The 19,007-nt window shown below is 35.4% G+C and overlaps 1 protein-coding gene across 10 annotated transcripts in view; it reads left to right on the top strand.

Moving 5' to 3' along the window:
* GTDC1 (glycosyltransferase like domain containing 1) overlaps positions 1-19,007 on the top strand; it is a 444,669-nt gene that overhangs the window by 345,898 nt on the left and 79,764 nt on the right. For 8 of the 10 annotated variants that reach the window (XM_072613176.1, XM_072613179.1, XM_072613174.1 and 5 more), the window contains one exon: positions 18,878-19,007. This exon is cut by the window's right edge and continues 239 nt beyond it. The exons of the other annotated variants lie outside the window; for them this stretch is intronic. In XM_072613176.1, coding sequence (XP_072469277.1) covers positions 18,878-19,007 — 130 coding nt within the window. The remainder of the gene's footprint in view (positions 1-18,877) is intronic. 10 annotated transcript variants of the gene reach the window in all.

Consider the following 19,007-nt stretch of genomic DNA (forward strand, 5'->3'; position numbering starts at 1 on the left):
TGATCTCCAAATATGTATGTACAGATTTTAGACAGCTTCAATTTTCTACTGGATATCTCCTCCTGGAAATCCTATGTGTACCTCAAGTTGAATATGTCATCACTAAATTCATGCATTTTTAATCGCCCCCTATTTATAATTATTTGCTGTTTTGTCAGTTTTACCTCCATATTATATTTCACATTGGTCTCTTTTCAAGTAATACTTTTATCTGAACAGTAGTTCAGATCCTTAAAACCTTTGGCTCAAATGGTAATATTAGCTGCTTAACTGATCTTCCCTTTTCAGTGTCTCTTTGCTTTAATCTATCCAAAACTGAGGAATATTAATGTTCCTGGTTATAACAGCTCCAAACATACCTATCACTAATCTTTCACCAGTAACTACAGAAACAACTCCAGTTTCCTAATATATCATACAAGATCCTTTATAATTGGATTTAAGTCTACTTTTTCTGTCTTGTCTCGCAGTGTTTACTTTCATGTGCCTGTTCTGGTTCCTGCCAGCCTAAAGTACTTGTCCTTCTCTTAGAGATGTGCTAGAGCCAGCTCTAACCCAGGAGGCAGTTGTCAAATTTACACTGAATTGAGTGCATAATCACCCCTGTCCCAAACCCTCATTATTAAACATTTACCAGCACTCACTGATACCTTTTTCCTCATCCTTGTATTAACTATAAACATTGCTTAAGTTCAACAGAAAAGTAGTACAAGGCTCAGAGAATGAAATCACCAGATAACAGCAACAGTTATAATAATAATATGCTTTGCATCAGTTATCTCATTTGAGCCTCAGAATACCCTGTCTTCCTTATACTCCTCCTATCTCCGATATGGATATCTAGATGGTTCAGTGGCTAAAGTACTGAACTTGAAAAAACCTGAGTTCAAACCCTGCCTCAGGTAGGATTCTTCATCTGTAAAATGGGAATATGAATAGCCTTTACTTTACAGGATTGTTAGGAGGACCCAGTGAGATAATAGATGTAAAATGCTTTGCAAACCTTAGTGTGTACTTCTGTCATCTTTGACACTGAAGTCTTACCCATCCTGGAAAATTCAGTTAAAATTCCACCTCCCTCATGAAGCCCAAGCACACATAACCACTGCAACCATTGTTTCTAGTTCATATAAATGCTAATATTACATTGTTGGTGCCTCTTTTCTGCACTGACACCTTTATTTCATATTATACTTTTAAAATACAAGATTTATCTCCTTGACTGCATTGTCAGCTCCTAAAAGGGCAAAAACTAAGTCTTATTCTACATCACAGTCCTCATAATACTTGAATAGAGCTTGCTCACAGGGGCACTCAAAAAGTGTTTTCTGCATTGAACTGGATTCTGGCTGATATGCACTGGTTGAATAGCATTTGTGGCTTACTGTATTAATAAATAAGTGGGTTGGGTATAAATCTCATTCAGGCTCTGTTTCTTTCAAATTCAATTACCCCTATGTAATGACCTTATTTGGACAAGAGCATAGCGATTGCCAAAGAGGAATACTAAAGACTCTATTAAAAATATAAAACAATTGCATTTAGAAAGCCATGTTTCAAAATATCATATTTATGATCTCAAAACACTATATTTTGTTTCTCCTCAGATAAATATTAAACATTATACGCTAGAACTTTAGTATAATACTACTTATCGTATAGCAAAATACATTGTAAGGTTGCTTCTTCTTGGACTCCATCAAAAGGTTAGTTACTAAAGTTCTAGCAAATCGTGTAATAAAAAAGTATACCCAAATCTTCTCCTTGCCGTTCTTCTCCCAACACATAATCACACAAATCACTGAGCACAGGGTTAAAAAAAAGGTCGAAGGGTATCTATTCTTTTTGAATGTAGATTACATCTCCACCAATCCAGAACTCTTAAGTAGTGTGAATGCTGATCTTAGAAACAGAGATGTTTCTAATTAACTAAACTTTAAAGCCCCATCTTAATCACTTAGAGAATTCTTGTACACATCTGTGCTGCAGGAATAACTGGATTACCTCCATGGATTTTGTGTGTGGGTGTGTGTATGTGTGTGTGTGTGTGTGTGTGTGTGTGTGTGTGTGTGTTTTTAAAGCAATGCTATAACTCTGTCCAAATGCTAGTCAATGCTGCTTTAATGTTTAGAAGCTAATGTGCACTTCGTAATGTAGTTTAAAAATTGAAACCTCTCCTACCTTTTATATTCTACTCTTGTAAATTCTATTTGTTTGTGGAGACCAGTCATTCAAAATACTGTGTAACATACAGTCCAGAACTTCTTCTCTCACAGTTTGATCTAACCTAAATCAGCAACAGAGCTAGTACTTTTAATGTGGTTTCTATTCATCTGAAAGTGACATCAGTGTCTTTCTATTCTTTTTATTTTAATAAAATAGTGCCCAGATTGAGTGTTGGTGCCAGTAAAGGAAACTGAGTCCTATAAGGAATTTTTCATTAGGATAAATGAAGTGCTATGGATAAACAAGTCAAACCTAGCGTGACAAGATGGCATGAAGAGCCATAAAAATGCATGACTTTACTCATGGGAATACGTGGCAAGACTTCTTGGCATTTTCCATGTCATCTATATGTGTATTTGGGGACCGAGGGGATGATTTTGTTTCATCTCCTATGTGAAAATACATTTCTTCTCAGATCGTGTTCCTAGAGTTGAATCCCCCCCTCCCAAAAGACCTATTTAAGTGGAAACAGAACTATTAAGATTATTTCAGACCATTAAATGACCATTATCTCCAACTTCCACAGTAGAGAATAACTCTTGCAGAAGTAGGATCACTTTGACCACTTTTTCTTCCTTTTTAAAAAGTCAAAAGTCAGAAAGACATGAGTTCCAATCCTGCCTCAGGCACTTTAACCTTTCTCAAGCTCAGATTCCTCAATTGTAAAATGGGAATAAAAAGGATAGCCTTAACCTCACAGGGCTGTTTTGAGGATCCTGTGAGACAAAAGATATAGTGTTTTGCAAACCTTGAAGTAGGTACATCCTGTCATTTTTGACACTGAAGTCTTACCCATCCTGGAAAATTCAATTAAAATTCCACCTCCCTACTGAAGCTCAAGCACACATAACCACTGCAAACAGACATCACTTCTTGTTCATATGCATTCTAATATTCCATTGTTTGTCCCTCTTTTGTGCACGGACATATTTATGCCATATTATATTTTAAAAATATATGACATCTCCTTGACTAGATTCTAAGCTCCTTCAAGGCAAAAGCTGGATCTTATTTTTCATATTGCTCTTAGTACTTGAGTAGGTTTTGCCCACAGGAACACTCAAAAAAAGTTTGAGCCATGGTGTCATGTAGGCTCCTGCTGATCACTGAATTGTAGTAATGATTCTTAGTTCAAGTCTTTATTAACTTGAGATCTTTGTTCCTAATAAATGTAAAATTCTAATTTTTTTTTTTAAAAATTTGCTATTTCAAAGAAATGTTCTTATGCAAAATGAAACTGTTTCTCTGATTCAAGAGATGGCTCTTAGAAACAATATTTTGTCAATAGCCAGCATAGGAGGTATTTCTTCTGGTGCTTGACCATGTGACTGTCATACTCTAATTAAAAATTATTAATATTATTAAAATATTTTAACTTTATAACTTTTTCATCATAGGATAGAAAAGGAGAGCTAGATTATAAATAGATGATTATACTTTAACTTCAACAAACATTTATTAATTAGCCACCATGCCCAGACCACCATGAAATAATTGCAACTTCTGAAATTGGAGAAACTTTATAACAAATTTGATAAAAACATTCAAGCTAAGTTAAAACAAATTTTGATACTAGATAACTTAAGGAGAAAGTGCCAAAAAATATATTGAACTGGATGTTATATATTGGTTTAAGTCAAGAAATAAAAGAATCCAAAGTCTTTTAGACTTCTTGGAAATCTAATGTCTGTACTTCATTAATTCTTTCCTCCAGAAGAGATCAGAAGATGCTAGACTTGACAAGAGATGAATGATGTAAAAAAAATTGAAATTGTCTCTATCCTGACAGGAAAAAACTGATCATAGGTGTAGCAATAATTTCTGAACCAATGCCTGCATGCAATCAAAACATTCACTGGTTACGGTAGAGGTCAGATGGAATGTGGTGTTAGACCAGATGCCAGAAGTGAAAGAAAATATAGGGTTAGATAGCAGCAGTTCCATCACCAATTTTTAAAACAAGTTGTTGACTCAAAGCATCAAAAGCACCATTTAAATACTAGGCTACTATTAAAAATAAGGAACAAGTAGATGGCACAGTGGATAGAGTGCCCGACAGGAAGTCAGGAAGACTCATCTCCCTGATTTCAAATCTGACATCAACTCTAGGCATTTACTAGCTAAATGACCCTATGCAAATTCTTTAAGCCCTACTTGCCTCAGTTTCCTCATTTGTAAAAATGAGGCAGGGAAGAAAATGGCAAATTACTCCAGTATCTTTGCCAAGAAAACCCCAAATGGAGTAATGGAGAGTCACACACAACAGAAATGACTCAACAACAATAAAGTTGTTGTTGGAAATGAACACAAGGAAATATGTTGATTCCTACACAGATTTAATTGGTGCCAGTCATGATGAGAATTTAAAAAGTACTCTGAAACCACCAACAATCTTCTTAATAAATGAAGCAATGTAGAATACAAGCGGATGTGTAAATATTGCAAAAAGAGAATGAAGAAGACCGCCTTAAAAAAAAAAAACCCGCAAAGGATTAGAAGAAAAACTTGGCTTGCACAGGGCTTATCATGAAATCTGTTTGAGTCAGATAACTCTATGAACATGAATAGATGAAACCAGAAGGACAAATAGATATAAAATGAAACAGATCGGCTAGAATTTGAACTTGGAAACTTTTGAACAGAGTATAACATAAGTGCATCTGCACATTCATCTGGCAGCAGTATAAAAGATAGACTCATGGAGAATGAAACTGCCCCCATCTAAGGGAGGAACTATTGGGGTAGTAGAATAGTGACAGAGGGAAGAGGAGGAGGGTGCTAGGGAAATTGCCGATAGAGAAGCAATAGTACTTAATAGCTTATTTAATGTGGGTAGTGACTTTTTTAGTCAGTACTTAAAAATCAGATCCATTTCAGTGGAAATGGAAAGTCATTTTCAGCACTGTAGTTATTGTAACCAAATTCTGTCCTCTCTTTCCTCCCCCACCCCAGAAAAAAAAGTATCTAGTGGAATTTATTACCTATTACCATATTGAGAATGAACTCAAGTTCTCCTTACTTGGGTAGGGCCTATTTGGTTACTCATCAAGAACATTCAGAAACCACAAACAGCCAACCCTGCCATTTTCTGGCTTTTGACATTCTGTGTTGTATCCCGGAATATACCACAATATTGCTAGGTATGTATAAATGCAAACATATAGGGGATATTCAAACAAGGTATTCCCTGACTTAAGAAAACATGATATGTAAACTTGCTAAATAGATTAAAAGGGTAATTATTGTAAAAAGGAATTTTTCTTCCAGGATACTTAAAATGAAGTTAGATATGCACCTCTTCTATTTATATGTAGATTTTAATTATGTAGAGAGATATGTGTATATCTACAGTACCCTTGCTTTTCTCATCTGTAAAATGAGCGTATTGGATTAGTTGGACTAGATAACCTCCAAGGTCCCTTTTCTCTTAAAATCTGTGACTCTGTAATACTGTTGTTAGCGAAGGAAGAATGTCCCTCTTTGCATATCTGTTCAATGGAGACACTCATTTGAAGAAAAACTATTTTCTAAATCTATTTTTGTAAATGAGTCACACTTCTAAATGCAGTTTTACCTGTCAGACTCCCTGATAAAATGATTGTCATATACCCTATACTTCATTTGTAGTAAGTAACCCAGTAAAGGAAAATTCAACCATATAGTAATGTGACATCAAAATAAAATGTTTGATTTCTCCTGCTCTTTTTTCAGTGTGATGGATAGGGCACTGAACCTGATGCCAGGAAGACCTGAATTCAAGTCTGTCCTCAAACACTTACTAGCTGTGTGCCTCTAAACAAGTAACAACCATTCTTTGCCTCAGTTTCCTCATCTGTAAATATGTGAAAAAAACACCTAGAGTTGTCACAAAGATAAAATGAGTTAATATTGTCATTATTATTAATAGCTGTAACTAGACTAATAATAATAAAAAACCTAAAGATAATTCTTATTTACCAAAGTGTAGTTTATTTTAATTTGTAGTCTGTTACTTTGAATAATCTGTGATTTCATCAGTGAGCGTATTACCCTTACTCCCACAGACAACAACCCTTCCATGAGTTCTCTTCCTGTGCTGCTCATATCTATATATTTGTAACTTTTGTATCTTAAGGTACCAATATACCACTCAGCTTATCAATCTTTTTCTTATTACCCATGACTGGCCCACCTTCTTTTCTTGTCACACACATCTTCAGTGATTTTTTTTCCCTGACTACATCCTATCTTCTAGGTTTGACGTCGTTGATAACATGCTTTTGTCCACCAGCATTTTTCCATTCTCCTTTAAGTTGTTTGTAATCTTAAATCGAGAGATTCACCAACTTGTAATGAAAAGAATGAACATTTTCCTCAAAGCAACCCCATGAGGTGTGTAGTATAATCATTGTTATTATCTCATAGATAACATGGGATCACAGGGGTTGCCTGTGGTTATAGCTGCTAAATTCTGAAACCAGGTTTTGAACCCATGTCTTTTGACTCTCAAAATTCAATGCCTTTTTTTCTATTATATCATTCTGCTTCTTTGAATGTAGATTATTGAAGGGATTATGTTAAGGTAGGGTGAAATTTAGTCCCACCACCCAGAATAGATATCCATCTTGGTTTGCTTTGACTTCTGTGTTTTTTCATTTATATGCTTTATTTATTTATATACTTCCATTTCTCTGTGGTCTCCCCTGCCTTCTTTTGAAAAATATGAAAAACTCTCACATTTTATTTATGTTCCAGTGATAATGCAGTATATCCAGCAGTCTAGGCTAACCCATCTACCATCAGAGTACTTCTTTAAACTTTGATATTTCCTAGAGGTTATCACTTTGCTCTAAACTTGTAAAAATTGGGAAAAAGCAGACAACCTGGGCTCACCAGAAGTTTTGAATACTTGCATTAAACGATTTATTGCAAATAGAAGTTGATGAAGCTTTCTCTCTTAATATTCAAAGTTCTGGGGTGAAGAGTCAAATTGCTAAGATTTAATAGTTGGAAAAGAAAATATAATCTGAACATGAAGCAAACCAAGACATAACACTCCAGCTTTTCAAGTGAAGAAAGGGGATGGGGGTGGGGCTCTGCAGAAAGTTGGAATTGCTGGTGATTCTGCTTTGTTCAGATTGTGGCTAGGCAAATGAAAAAATGACTGTAGTTTTGATGACCATCTGTTCGCGTTTCAGAGATCAGGAAACCAGTGCTTTAAATTTCCAAGTTTTACTTTCCTGGTTTACACAGTGTGTGGACTAATTTGAGGGGAGAAGCCAGGATAAGTGAAGTCTGGAAGCTAAGGAAATAAAAAGGAAGACTGGAGCAAGTGTCAGGTACATCAGTAATAAAGAAGGGGGGAGGAGGGAGAAATATATTTCTTTGATATATTTATTTTATAATAATAGAAATAAATTTACTAGTAAAGAAGAAAAATATATTTATTTGAGAAATGAACCCATTGAAATTATCTTGCTTCAGGGCATGAGTGCAAATAGGAACCTTTGATTAGTGTACAATGAAGAAAAAAATTCCAGATAATTAAAGATGTTGTTCTTAAGTAACTCTTACAAAGGACTTAAGTTAATAACAATAAAAATGTAGATCTCCTCAGTCATAGAGTCGACATAGTTCAGATAGTCACCATAGAGGGTGATGAGGTAAGTGTGGTCTAATGGAGGCGCAGAGATGAGGGTTTCTGTAATAAGAAACAATTGGTGGTGGTAACATCAGAGTTGCTGCTGGTAATTACCATTATTGATTTTAATAATATATTTGTATATGGAGAGTTATACTTTTCTAAAGCATTTTCACATTATCATGGCAGCATCAGGATATAGGGAGAAGGGCAACTATTATCCCCACTTAACTACTAGAGAAATTAACACAAGGTGACACAGGCAATAGAAAATACTTTCTTTTCCCCTAGACTCGATTCATTCCTGCTAACATGATCTTATAGTTTGGTAGTTTAAAAACATTTCCATCCAAGAAAGATTCATTTTGGCATCTGAGAAAATTCACAGTCATTCTTCAAGATTTGTCCCCAAAATTCTCTTATCTTGGATAGCCAGCTTTCTTTACTTTTGCAATATTTCCAGACTCATTTCATTTCTGTATCTAACAAAAAAAAAATAAATATTAACTCCTGACCTTTTATTTTCCTACCATTCCTTCCAGTAACTACTTCTACCAGTAATAATCTTATCACTTTTCTGGTTTTCATTACAGAATCCAAGAAAATCACAGCAGATTCCTAGGGAAGCTCCAAGGTTAGAAACATTGTCTTGGAGGAATTCCTAGATCTGGTTTGAAATAAGGAAGTGATACTACTTTATTCAGTTTGACTATATTTTCCATCTTACTTTCAACCTCTAAATAATGCCTTCAAAGAAAAAGTATGAGGACATGGAATACATAATTAGAAACCAGTTTCAGAGTTTGCTGTGGATGCCATATTAATACTAGGGAAGACATGAGACAGTCATGTGGCACAGTAGAGAGAGAAGCAAATCCAGCATAAGACTGAGATAAAATCCAGCCCAAGATTCTTACTAGACGTGTGACCTTGGCCAAGTCACTTAATTTCTGCTTGCCTCAGTTTCCTCAGTTGTAAAAAGGGAGTAATAATATCACCTACTTCACAATGTTGTTGTGGGGATCGAATGAGATAATATTTGTAAAGCTCTTAGTACAGGAGTACAAGGGCAGCTAGCTAGATGGAGTGCCAAGCCAGGAGCCAGGAAGCCTCATCTTCATGACTTCAAATGTGGCCTCAGACACTTACTAGCGATATGATCCCATAGTGGAACTAAAAATAAAATGAACAATGAGGAGTATTGTTCCAGGTTCTCAAGAGAACAGGGATAACCTACAGGGAGAATTCAGTAGTAGTAGTACTAAACACACCTATGTGCACACTCAATTCAAGTTACTCTCTACCTTAGAAGATCAGAAAATTAAAATGCTGAAGCAATACCTTGCTACTCTCCAGGTTATAATTAAAAATGAAATGTGCCTTAAATGAATGGGTGAACAACTTTAAAAAGGAAATAAAGAAAAAAAATAATAGGAAGAGGCAAAGGGGAATTCTAATCATGACACCAGAGGGTGACACAGGGAAGAAAGGGAGGAACCACTGTATATCTGGAGCTATTTAACAGGTAAAAGAGGAAACTGAACTATCTCTGGAGGAAGCAGGTTTTTATATCTCAAGGAATAAGGAGTAGATCCATCACTTTACTAAAACATATTAATCAACACATATTTTCCCAGTTATTTAATTAATGGAAATGAATAGGATTATAGGACTATTACAAAAAATTTCTAAGACAATTTATATGATTAAGATTGAAGCTGTTATACATGAGAGGTTTAGATGATTATCTTTGGTGTGTGGGATTGACTCTCAAAAATACCTGTCACTTTGGTATTCCCTAATATCTGAAAATCTACCATTTGAGATTAGATAGATAGATGGAATTTATATTAAGCACTTACTGTGTGCCATGGATGTGTTAAATGCTGCAGATAAGGAAAAAGGAAGACAGCTCCTATAATGAAAGAGGGTACATTCAAATGGGAAAAGACAATCCATAAAGGAATGATGGAAAGGGAGGATGAAGAGTTGAGGAGACTAGGAAGTGGTATTAATTCCAGTTAAAGCATTATCCCGTGTTAAAATGTCAATATTGGGATATTAAGCATTGCCATTTATTAATGACTTAATTTGAATTAATTTGTGAGATTGCTTTTTGCAGGCTCAGCATCAAATTGAGTAAGTTTTACTTAACAATAGGATCCAGAATACAGGTTTGCTATCTCAGAGAGTTCAGCTCCAAGTGAGGTGCTATATTGTGGGAGCATCATGGGTCATTTAGTACTTAGAGATTAAAAAAAAGGGGTTGGAGAAAGACAAACTTTATCTAGTTTACAATTGTATTTGTGACCCTTCTTGACTTAACTGAATTACTTTGGCAAACTGGGTGTAAAGTAGGAGGTTTTGGGTGTTGCATTTAGAGTTTTTGTTTTGATTTTTGTCATGAAGGGGGTGTGCATATGTTAACAAGGATGACCGAGTTGGAAGAATATTTATTCTGGCAAAGCATTGGATAGGCTGGTTATGCTCAGTGCAGACTCAAAGACTTTAAAGTTACTACACAAGTAGTAGTGAATATTACAAAGGCTTTTTACTAAATGCAATAAGACAAACTGTTCTTACTAGTAAGCAGTTCAATTAGCAGTGTATACAACCTAAAACACTTGAAAATTAAGGGGAAACAGGGAATTGAGACAAAACTATTTAGCTTAAATAATACTAATCACATAAAATGTATTTCCAGGAAAGCGAATGGGATGTGAAGCATATTTAGGGGCAGAGGGTGTAGGGGGTGAGAGTAAAGGGAGAACAATTTTCAGAAGCTATGAAGGGAAATTTAAAGTCAGGACAAGAACTTTGTTCATGTCCGTCATTTCCTTATGAAGCTCCAGCTTCATAGTGATTTAAGTAGGAGTGGAGGGAAAGAGTTTAAAATTTGTCTTCAAAGTGTAATGAAGTAAGCTATTGGGTTTTTCTTTCCCAGCCCTTTTCCCACCCAATACCTATTAGATTTCTTTCATGAATGCTTTAGGATTTTGAGCCAAATCTGCTGTAAACCAAATTTTTCTCAGTTCAGGTATGCATTTCCTAAAATCATAGCTTTAGAACCAGAAGAAGCCTTATTAGTCCAAGCATTTTATTGTACATATGAGCAAACTGTGGCCTTGAGAAGTTAAATGACCTTCCCAAGACTGTGAGATCCAAACTTGTTAAATCAACCTACAACTGGTTTCTGTTGATCCTGCTTTGCTATACTGTTGAAAACTTAAATGTCTAGACAGTCATTCTTGTTCAGGTAAGACATCCATGCTCACTATCTTCTTGCTGATTACTTACTAAATATTATATTTCATATTTACTTTGAGAGCGTGCTTCATGACTGCACTGGAAAATAGTATTTGCTTCTTGAGTTAAGAAATAAATAGATCAGGTGGTTAGATCAAGAGTGCTGATATTGAGTGGTTGTTACATCAAAGTACTTATGTGAAGACAGTAATGTGAGTACATTTATTTTCTGGATGTCTTCCTTGGATGTTGTCCAAGTGATATTTTAGTACTTCAGAATACTTCCAGAAGCTCTGTCACCTACTGTCAATTTAATGTAGTTGGACAAATATCCAGAGGTGGGGAACCTATGGCCTCGAGGCCACATGTGGCTCTCTAGGTCCTCAAGTGCAGCCCTTTGACTGAAGTTTGGATTCACGGAAGCATTTATTAAGGGCCTACTGTGTCCTAGGCCCTGTGCAAATCATTGGAGATTCAAAGAAAGGCAAAAAACAGTCCCTGCTCTTAAGGAACTCTGGTCTATGGAGGAGACACCTTGTAAACACTGAGTGCCTGCTATGCACAAGTACTTTGCTGGCCTCTGAGAGAAATGCAAAGTGGGTCTGTTAGCCCTATGTGACTAAATAATGGAGATACAACCAGTCAAATGAGCATGAATCTGTTTTCCTGCTTAACTTTTCAGGATTTGAACATCTTGTTTCTTAAATGACCATTCATATTACTTGTGAATTTCTTTATCAATAATTATTTATCAGTAGTTGGCTTTATAGAAATACAATGTGGAAAGAAAATTTAAATATATACATACATACATCTGTATATAGGTCCAACATCTACCAAACTAAGGCAAGACATTCTTAACTTCTACTTAAGTTTAATATAAAATTGCTAACTTTGATATATAAAACACATGTTGTCTCCTAGCATGATTTTTTAATTATCCTAGAGTTGTGCTTATGTGACTAATTCCTAAAAATGCTAACTTTGCAATTAATTTGCAACATATTATTTAGTTACAGTGGGTTTTTCTATTGTAAAGTGCTGGTATGCCTATAGCTTATTTGACTGAACATTTGCATTTTTTCCCCCATATTGGTTTTAGGGAAGTGATTTCTTGCCTTCACTTATACCCCCTGATGTTTTTCATTTTGGTTTCAACCCCAGTAACTTCACAGAAATTACTTTTGTCCAAATCCAGTGATAATTTCTCCTTTTTTTGACGCTAGATCATACTGATTTCTCTATTATGGCTTCTACTTAAGATGAGTTTTGTTTGGTTTTCTTTTCAAATATAAACATCATCTTTACTGATCCTTCTATGTCCTTATAGTCATGGGGAGACTTGGTTTACCCAGGCATGGTACGGTCAGCACCAGGGGGCAAGGAGGGGATGTACAAAGTATGAAGCTTTGGGAAGTGATGCCTTGTGCAGAAAAGAGCTAAATTCCCCAGGCCCCCTCATTTGTTGACTGCCTAATTGGGCGGGTACTTCTGGGTCTTGAATCCCTGCTCCAACCTTCTAATTTTCTCCACCTCTTGGATTTCAGCATTCCAATGATATCGTGTTACTAAACTCCCCTTTTTGTCTTATATTTGCTCTTCTGAACTTGGGTCCTGCCTTCTTTACTGCAGTCAGGGATTTACCTCATCACTGACAACACCAGTTCTCCCTCAAACAGCACAGGATGGTTATCTTCATTTTCTCTAGTTATTGTCACCCATTTGAATGTCTCCTACTTGAATTTCTTCCCTTATCGAGATGCTCTCATTTCTTTAATCACTCTTAGTATGTATATGATGTTCTTAATCTACCTTTCCAGACAGGATCTATCTCTCACAGACAATCTAAGTCTTAATCCCATATAATCTCCAGAATATCACTATGTGACTAGATCACTTTCACCCAGAGTATAAGATGACAAAATTGTAACTATGGAACTCTCCTCCTACATGCCCCACTCCCAGCCCAACTTCCTTATTGGGTAGAATATTAGCATCTTCCAGTGCTTCACACTTGGAACCAGCTTTAGGCTCTCTCCTCTCTCCTCTCTCTGTTCCCCTTCTTCTGGCATTCCCTTTCTCCTCCACTCACTCTCCCTTGTGATGACAACCAAATTACACATTTTTAGTATTTTATATGCTATCTCCCACATCTTTCTTCCCTCCGCCCCCCCCGCTTTAAAATCCGTATCTTACCAAAAGGCTACCAGTAGTTTCTGTCTTACTGACTTCACCTATACACATCTCATTTATTGGTTCATTTTGTAAATACTTAATAAACATTCGTTGGAATATTTTCCTAGAATCTCTCCTCGTTACAGCCCATCTTAAACACAACTGTCAATAATGTATTCCACAACCTCTACTTCATCTGTACCATTATCAGTTTATGAATCAGGATGAAATTCCATACCATGGGCTTTGTTGCTGTCTGCCCATTATGTCAGATACCTACATACCCACCACATCTTGCCTAGCTTTTCTTCATCTTTGCTCCTTCAGGTACCTCTCCAGATCCTAACAAAGGCTGCCTACATGCCTAGTCGGATATTTTCTTCCTCCCACCATAAGTCCATGATCTTATCATCATTTAAAAGCATATACAAACAAATCCAGCTTTCTATATTAACTCTCTTCCATGAACCTGCCTGATATGAATCAATCAGATTGGCAACAATATTTCTGGTGTTTGGCAACAGTAACAGCCCTCTCTGATTACACTCACATATGTAGCCTTCAAAATTGTACACCAAAATTTGAGAAGATATATTTATTCATCCTTATTTCTTTACATGTATTTCTGTGTACATAGGTTTACTATGAATGGGAAGTTTTGTAAACATGGAAAAAAATAATTCCATTGTGACTCCAGGAAGGTTTAGAAATCAGTGAGACGGAGTACTTTAAAAATATTATATTGCTAACATAGGATATTTGTATTGAAAAGTAGCTCTCAGTGTTTGGATTGCACATACTCTTGACTTCTTTTCACTCATTACCTTGGGTCCATTTTACTTCTCATTAGCACCTCCACCAAAAATGGAACTGGAAAAAGAAAAGAGGTGTTCAGACATGTGGCTACTTGCATCCTTATTTCGCTGAATTAATATAACAATAGTGTAAACATTCTTTCTGATCTATAGAATAGCCAGTTTTCACCACATCAATAAAGTATTTCTTTTCCTTTTTTTGTACAGAACATTTTGCTGCCAGACTTCTAGTGTAGGGCAAATAGCATCTGATTAAGAATGTTCTGGATGGGTTAATTAGTGTGGTGACTATTATTAAGCAAACTGCTTGTTAGTATTATGCCTATTTGATCTTGGTATTGATGTGAAGTAATTGACCATAGAGCCACATTCAGAAAATCTGGAATAAAATTTTGTGATTTACATTATGAGAATAAGTTGTTTGTATCAGACATTTCTTGGAAAATACTACTTTCATGGCACAGAGAATCAGGAGACTGGTTTCTTTCTTTTCCTTTTTTTTAAGAAATGAATTTTCCCAACCTGCTATAATGAAATAAATGTAGCACCAGCTATAATGGAATAAAAAAGTATTCAAGAGTTATGGTGACTCCTGCCTTCAATATAGCTTACATAGTATAAAAAAAAATAGGACAGGGGCTGTTTGTGCTGCCACTTTCAACAAAGGATGCTTCTCATTTTAGATTCAACTAATCCTCTAAATACTTCTGCTGGTGACTATCACTGTAATAAACAGACCATCAGAGAAAAATATGAAAATATACAATAAACAAGGAAAACCTATTATGCAACCACCTTCCTTCCAGTGCAAGATTATTGCCTATATTATTCAGTGGTATTTTGTCCAGTCTATTTTTAAGTATCCCTAGCTATAGCATTTCCCAAGAGAATTTATTCCACGATCTAATAAATTATGCCGTCAGGGAATTTTTCTTGAGATTCAGCTTAAATTTTCCCTTTCTTAATTTCATCTCATTACTCCTAGTTATACCCCCTTGTACCAGGCTAAATAATTATTCTCTCTCCTTGGAGACTCCTATTATGTACCCCTCTAGTTGTCACTTAACCAGACTATTCATATTTAGTTCCTTTAATCTGTCCTCATAAATCAATTCTTCTATTCCCTTAATCATTGTTATTGCTCTTCTAAGAACTCTCTCTAATTTTCAACGTGCTCAGTACAGAGGTGTGCCCAAACTAAATTCAATACTCCAGTTAGAGTCTAACCAAAGTGCTCTATCAAACCTGGCTGGGCTCTTCCCACTCTGTGTACTCTATATATACAAAACTGTATACATAACAGGAAACATCTGCTAAATGTCATTGAAAAGTTAGGTCACATTGGTACACATGCATCGTGAAAATTGGGTTTAAATGATTCTCACTTCCATTGTGCATTTTTTAAAAATTAAATCTCTTGGTTGGTTCTTTGGTTGTTTCCTGGACATGTTTATATCTTTTGAATTTGCTATATTTGTTCATGCCTCTATTGGTTTCACCAACACATCAAGATATTCATCTGTGTCTTGTGCAAAATGGGATTGTATCCGTCTTTGGAAACACTTAGAAAAAGTGTTAAATAAAACCAGCCTACCACCTCGCCCAGAGCTAAATTCCTTGTCAGTTACCAATCCCCCATTGTTTACAACCCTTCAGCCAGTCTTTAGTCTCTTTTAATTTGTGATACTGTTCTCCAGTATGAATGGATTTTATGAGGAAAATGGACCATGATACTGCTTACCAAAATGGAGATGTGTTGCATCAGAATCCTTTGATTTATTATTGTGTACTCTTAACACTGTTTTTCTTTACTTTAAATAATATTAAAGCTTGCTTGGCATTCTTAGTTACCTAGAAACAGATATCTTGCCCTAATTGTTTTACTGTTCTTTAATAGATGATTACAGATGTTTCTCCTCAATATTTTTCTCATTGTTTTTGTGGAGGTTTAAAGGTATTGTCAAGGTCACCATTTCACTTTTTATGAGACTTTTGATAAAAACTGTCATTATGAATATTTTCCTGTGGTATGTCCCTGCTTTTTCCATGAATTTTCAGGAAAATAATTTAAATTGATTAATTAAGCATTTTAGCTAATTCCCCTAACATCAGAGAATATATGATCCAAAATTGATAATAAATATTCAGGATTTCCTCTTTGAAATTTTTAGAGGAATGGCTATTTAAATCAATTTTAAGAATTTTTGAGATGTTAAATTCTTATATTTATATTTGCTTTATGCTTGTGTATTTTCCTTCAAAGCCAGTGTTTTTCAAAAAAACTAATATGAATCTATCCTTTTCCTCCCATTTTCCAAGCTGTAGCAGTAATAATAGAAATCTTTTTTAATGACTGCCTATCTATATTGAAGATTGTTTTTCTCATAATACTCAAAACTAGAACATACTTTTAAAGGAATACAGAAATACATATGAAACAAGTGAATTTTGTCCCATATGACTTTTTGGACTTACCAAATGTGATAATAATTTAACAAATGAAGATTTAATGTACTTGAAATTCATTCATGAGGGTTTAAAATGACATTTTCTTTTATTCAACCTCTTTTTCACATAAGCTTTTCACAAAAGTCTTGGGTATAAGACTGATTTTTTTTTTTTTGTCTGTTGAGCACTCGGAAAGATACATGGGCTGGAAGCATCCACATTGGTAGAGTAATGAAGTCACAGATATTTGTAGTATTGAAATGTTCACATGGATGTAAAGTCCTATTGATGATGTATCATTGTGCCACAGAGGGGGTCCCGGATTCTTGTAGCAAAGCAGAAAGGAGCAGATTCTACCAAAGTAAAAAGACTGATAGACTGTGTTTGTTGTCTGAGAAACTGCCTAAGTTTATAGAGTCTTAACACCATGTAGTCTTAAGAGTGAAGAATTTTTTCAGCCACAATAACTCTTGAAGACTGTGTTCTTGTAAAGTTATAGAGAAGTTGTTAGCTGTATTGTGTATTGATGGCTGAAATTGTAGCTTTTTGCAGTATCTATGAGTGTGTCTATCTATGTTCCATAAGCTTCTTCAGAGCACGGTGGATACATCTTTGTCTTTGCATCCCCAGCATCTAGCATAGTGCTTGGCACACAGATACAACAAATGATTGTTGGATGAATAAGGATTGCATTTGGAAGTTATTTTCAGAAATAATTGATAATGATTGAGGATGAAATGATGATCATTAAAGTCCCTTCCATATCCAATATTCTGACACTATGGCTTGATGCTTTCCTTCTCTTTAATTTCTGTTGCACTTAGAAAGATAGCATAGTATGCTAGAGGAAACAAATAGACATTTACTCAGTGCCTACGCAGCACTTTACAAATATCATCTCATTGGATCTTCACAACAACCCTGTGAGGTAGATATTGTTATTATCTCTATTTTAAAGTTGAGGGAGCTGAAGTAGTCAAAGGTTAAATGACTTGCCCAGGGTTCCAAAGCTAGTGAGTGTCTGAGATAGCATTTAAATTCAGGTCTTCTTAACTCAAGGCCCAGTACTCAGCTACCTCTGGGCTTAAAGTAGAGAACTCAGCCCCTCATTAGCCATGTAATTGTGAATATGTCATTTAACTTCCCTGCACTTCAGTTTCCTCATCTATAAAATGGGGATAATGATATTTGCAGTTGCCATCTCCCAGGGATGCCAGAAACACAATACTTTTGAAATTGTCAAGTGCTCTACAAACGTGAACTGTTATCTGCTCCACAAAAGTGCAGCAGTTGGTTTTATACTTTCTGGTATTACTTTCTTTTTGCTCCATGTGAAAAGATTGCCTTCTTTTCCCAAAAAGGCTGTCAAAGCCCACTTGAGGGTAGACACCATCATGCCTTCTCTTCCTTTGTGTCACCTAGTGCCCGGCAGTGTTTGGGTCACTGCGATGTCTGCAATAGGTTTTTGATAAGTGCTTTCTGGTTTAAGAGTCTGATTTTTTTTTTTAAATGCCTTCTCCTTCAGTGCTTCAGTCTGTGATAGATACTTTATTATGTGCAGAGGAGAGGAAAGATGAAAGTCACTTCAGTTCAGTTCAAGCATTTATTAAATGCCTAATATGTGCAAGACCGTTCTCCTTGAGCTGGAGAATCCAGAGTATTAAAAAGGTAAAAAACTCAAGAAAATCTTGAAAGAAGCATTAATAGCTGCAATTCAAGATGCTCACTATGCATGGGCTATGGTATAATCAAAAATGGGTATGTGAATGATATTTTAAATAGGGTGATAAGGTAATAGTCCAAATATGGATGAAAAGAAGCCTTAACCTACATGACTCAGAGAAAGCTTAATGAAAATGAGGAGAATGAATAAAAAGAAAACTAATATACTCCCCTCTTTTGTTTTATTCTGCAGAAAATCTCTATGTGGTTGCTTTACCAGATGAAACAAAAGGAAAGAGTACATTTTTGTTTTGTCCTTTTTCAGGAAATACTAGAATGAGGGGGGGAAGAGTGTAAGGACAGGTTATAACTAAGGAAGGAGAACCTAATTAATAGAGAACTTTATTTCTTAATTGTGAGCATGACCAATGAAAAATCTTGCATGCCATATAAAATTTTTGAAGATTGTTGTCCAAGTTAAATGCAATTCTGAACTTCAGAATTTCAATTCTGTAGATACTTGGTATTGTTTTCCACAGTTCTCTAGATTGTTTCTGCATTTGTCCAGTTTTTTTTTTTAATTTTTCTGTATTATATGTCGGCATCTTAAAAAAAATTAAAAGAAAGAATTGAGTTTAAAATGACATGTTCACTTAAAAAATAGAAAATTCCCTTTATGTAACAGGTTCATGCCAGAGCACAAATTGACCCATTTTAAGAAGATCTTTGGCCTTAAAGGAAATGAAGATGATACTCCACTTATAGACCTTCCTTTCCAGCAGAAGAACAAAGTTACTGAAAGTTTAATGAAAAAC

Source organism: Notamacropus eugenii, chromosome 5 (genome assembly GCF_028372415.1).
Source record: "Notamacropus eugenii isolate mMacEug1 chromosome 5, mMacEug1.pri_v2, whole genome shotgun sequence".
In the NCBI taxonomy this organism is placed as follows: Eukaryota; Metazoa; Chordata; class Mammalia; order Diprotodontia; family Macropodidae; genus Notamacropus; species Notamacropus eugenii.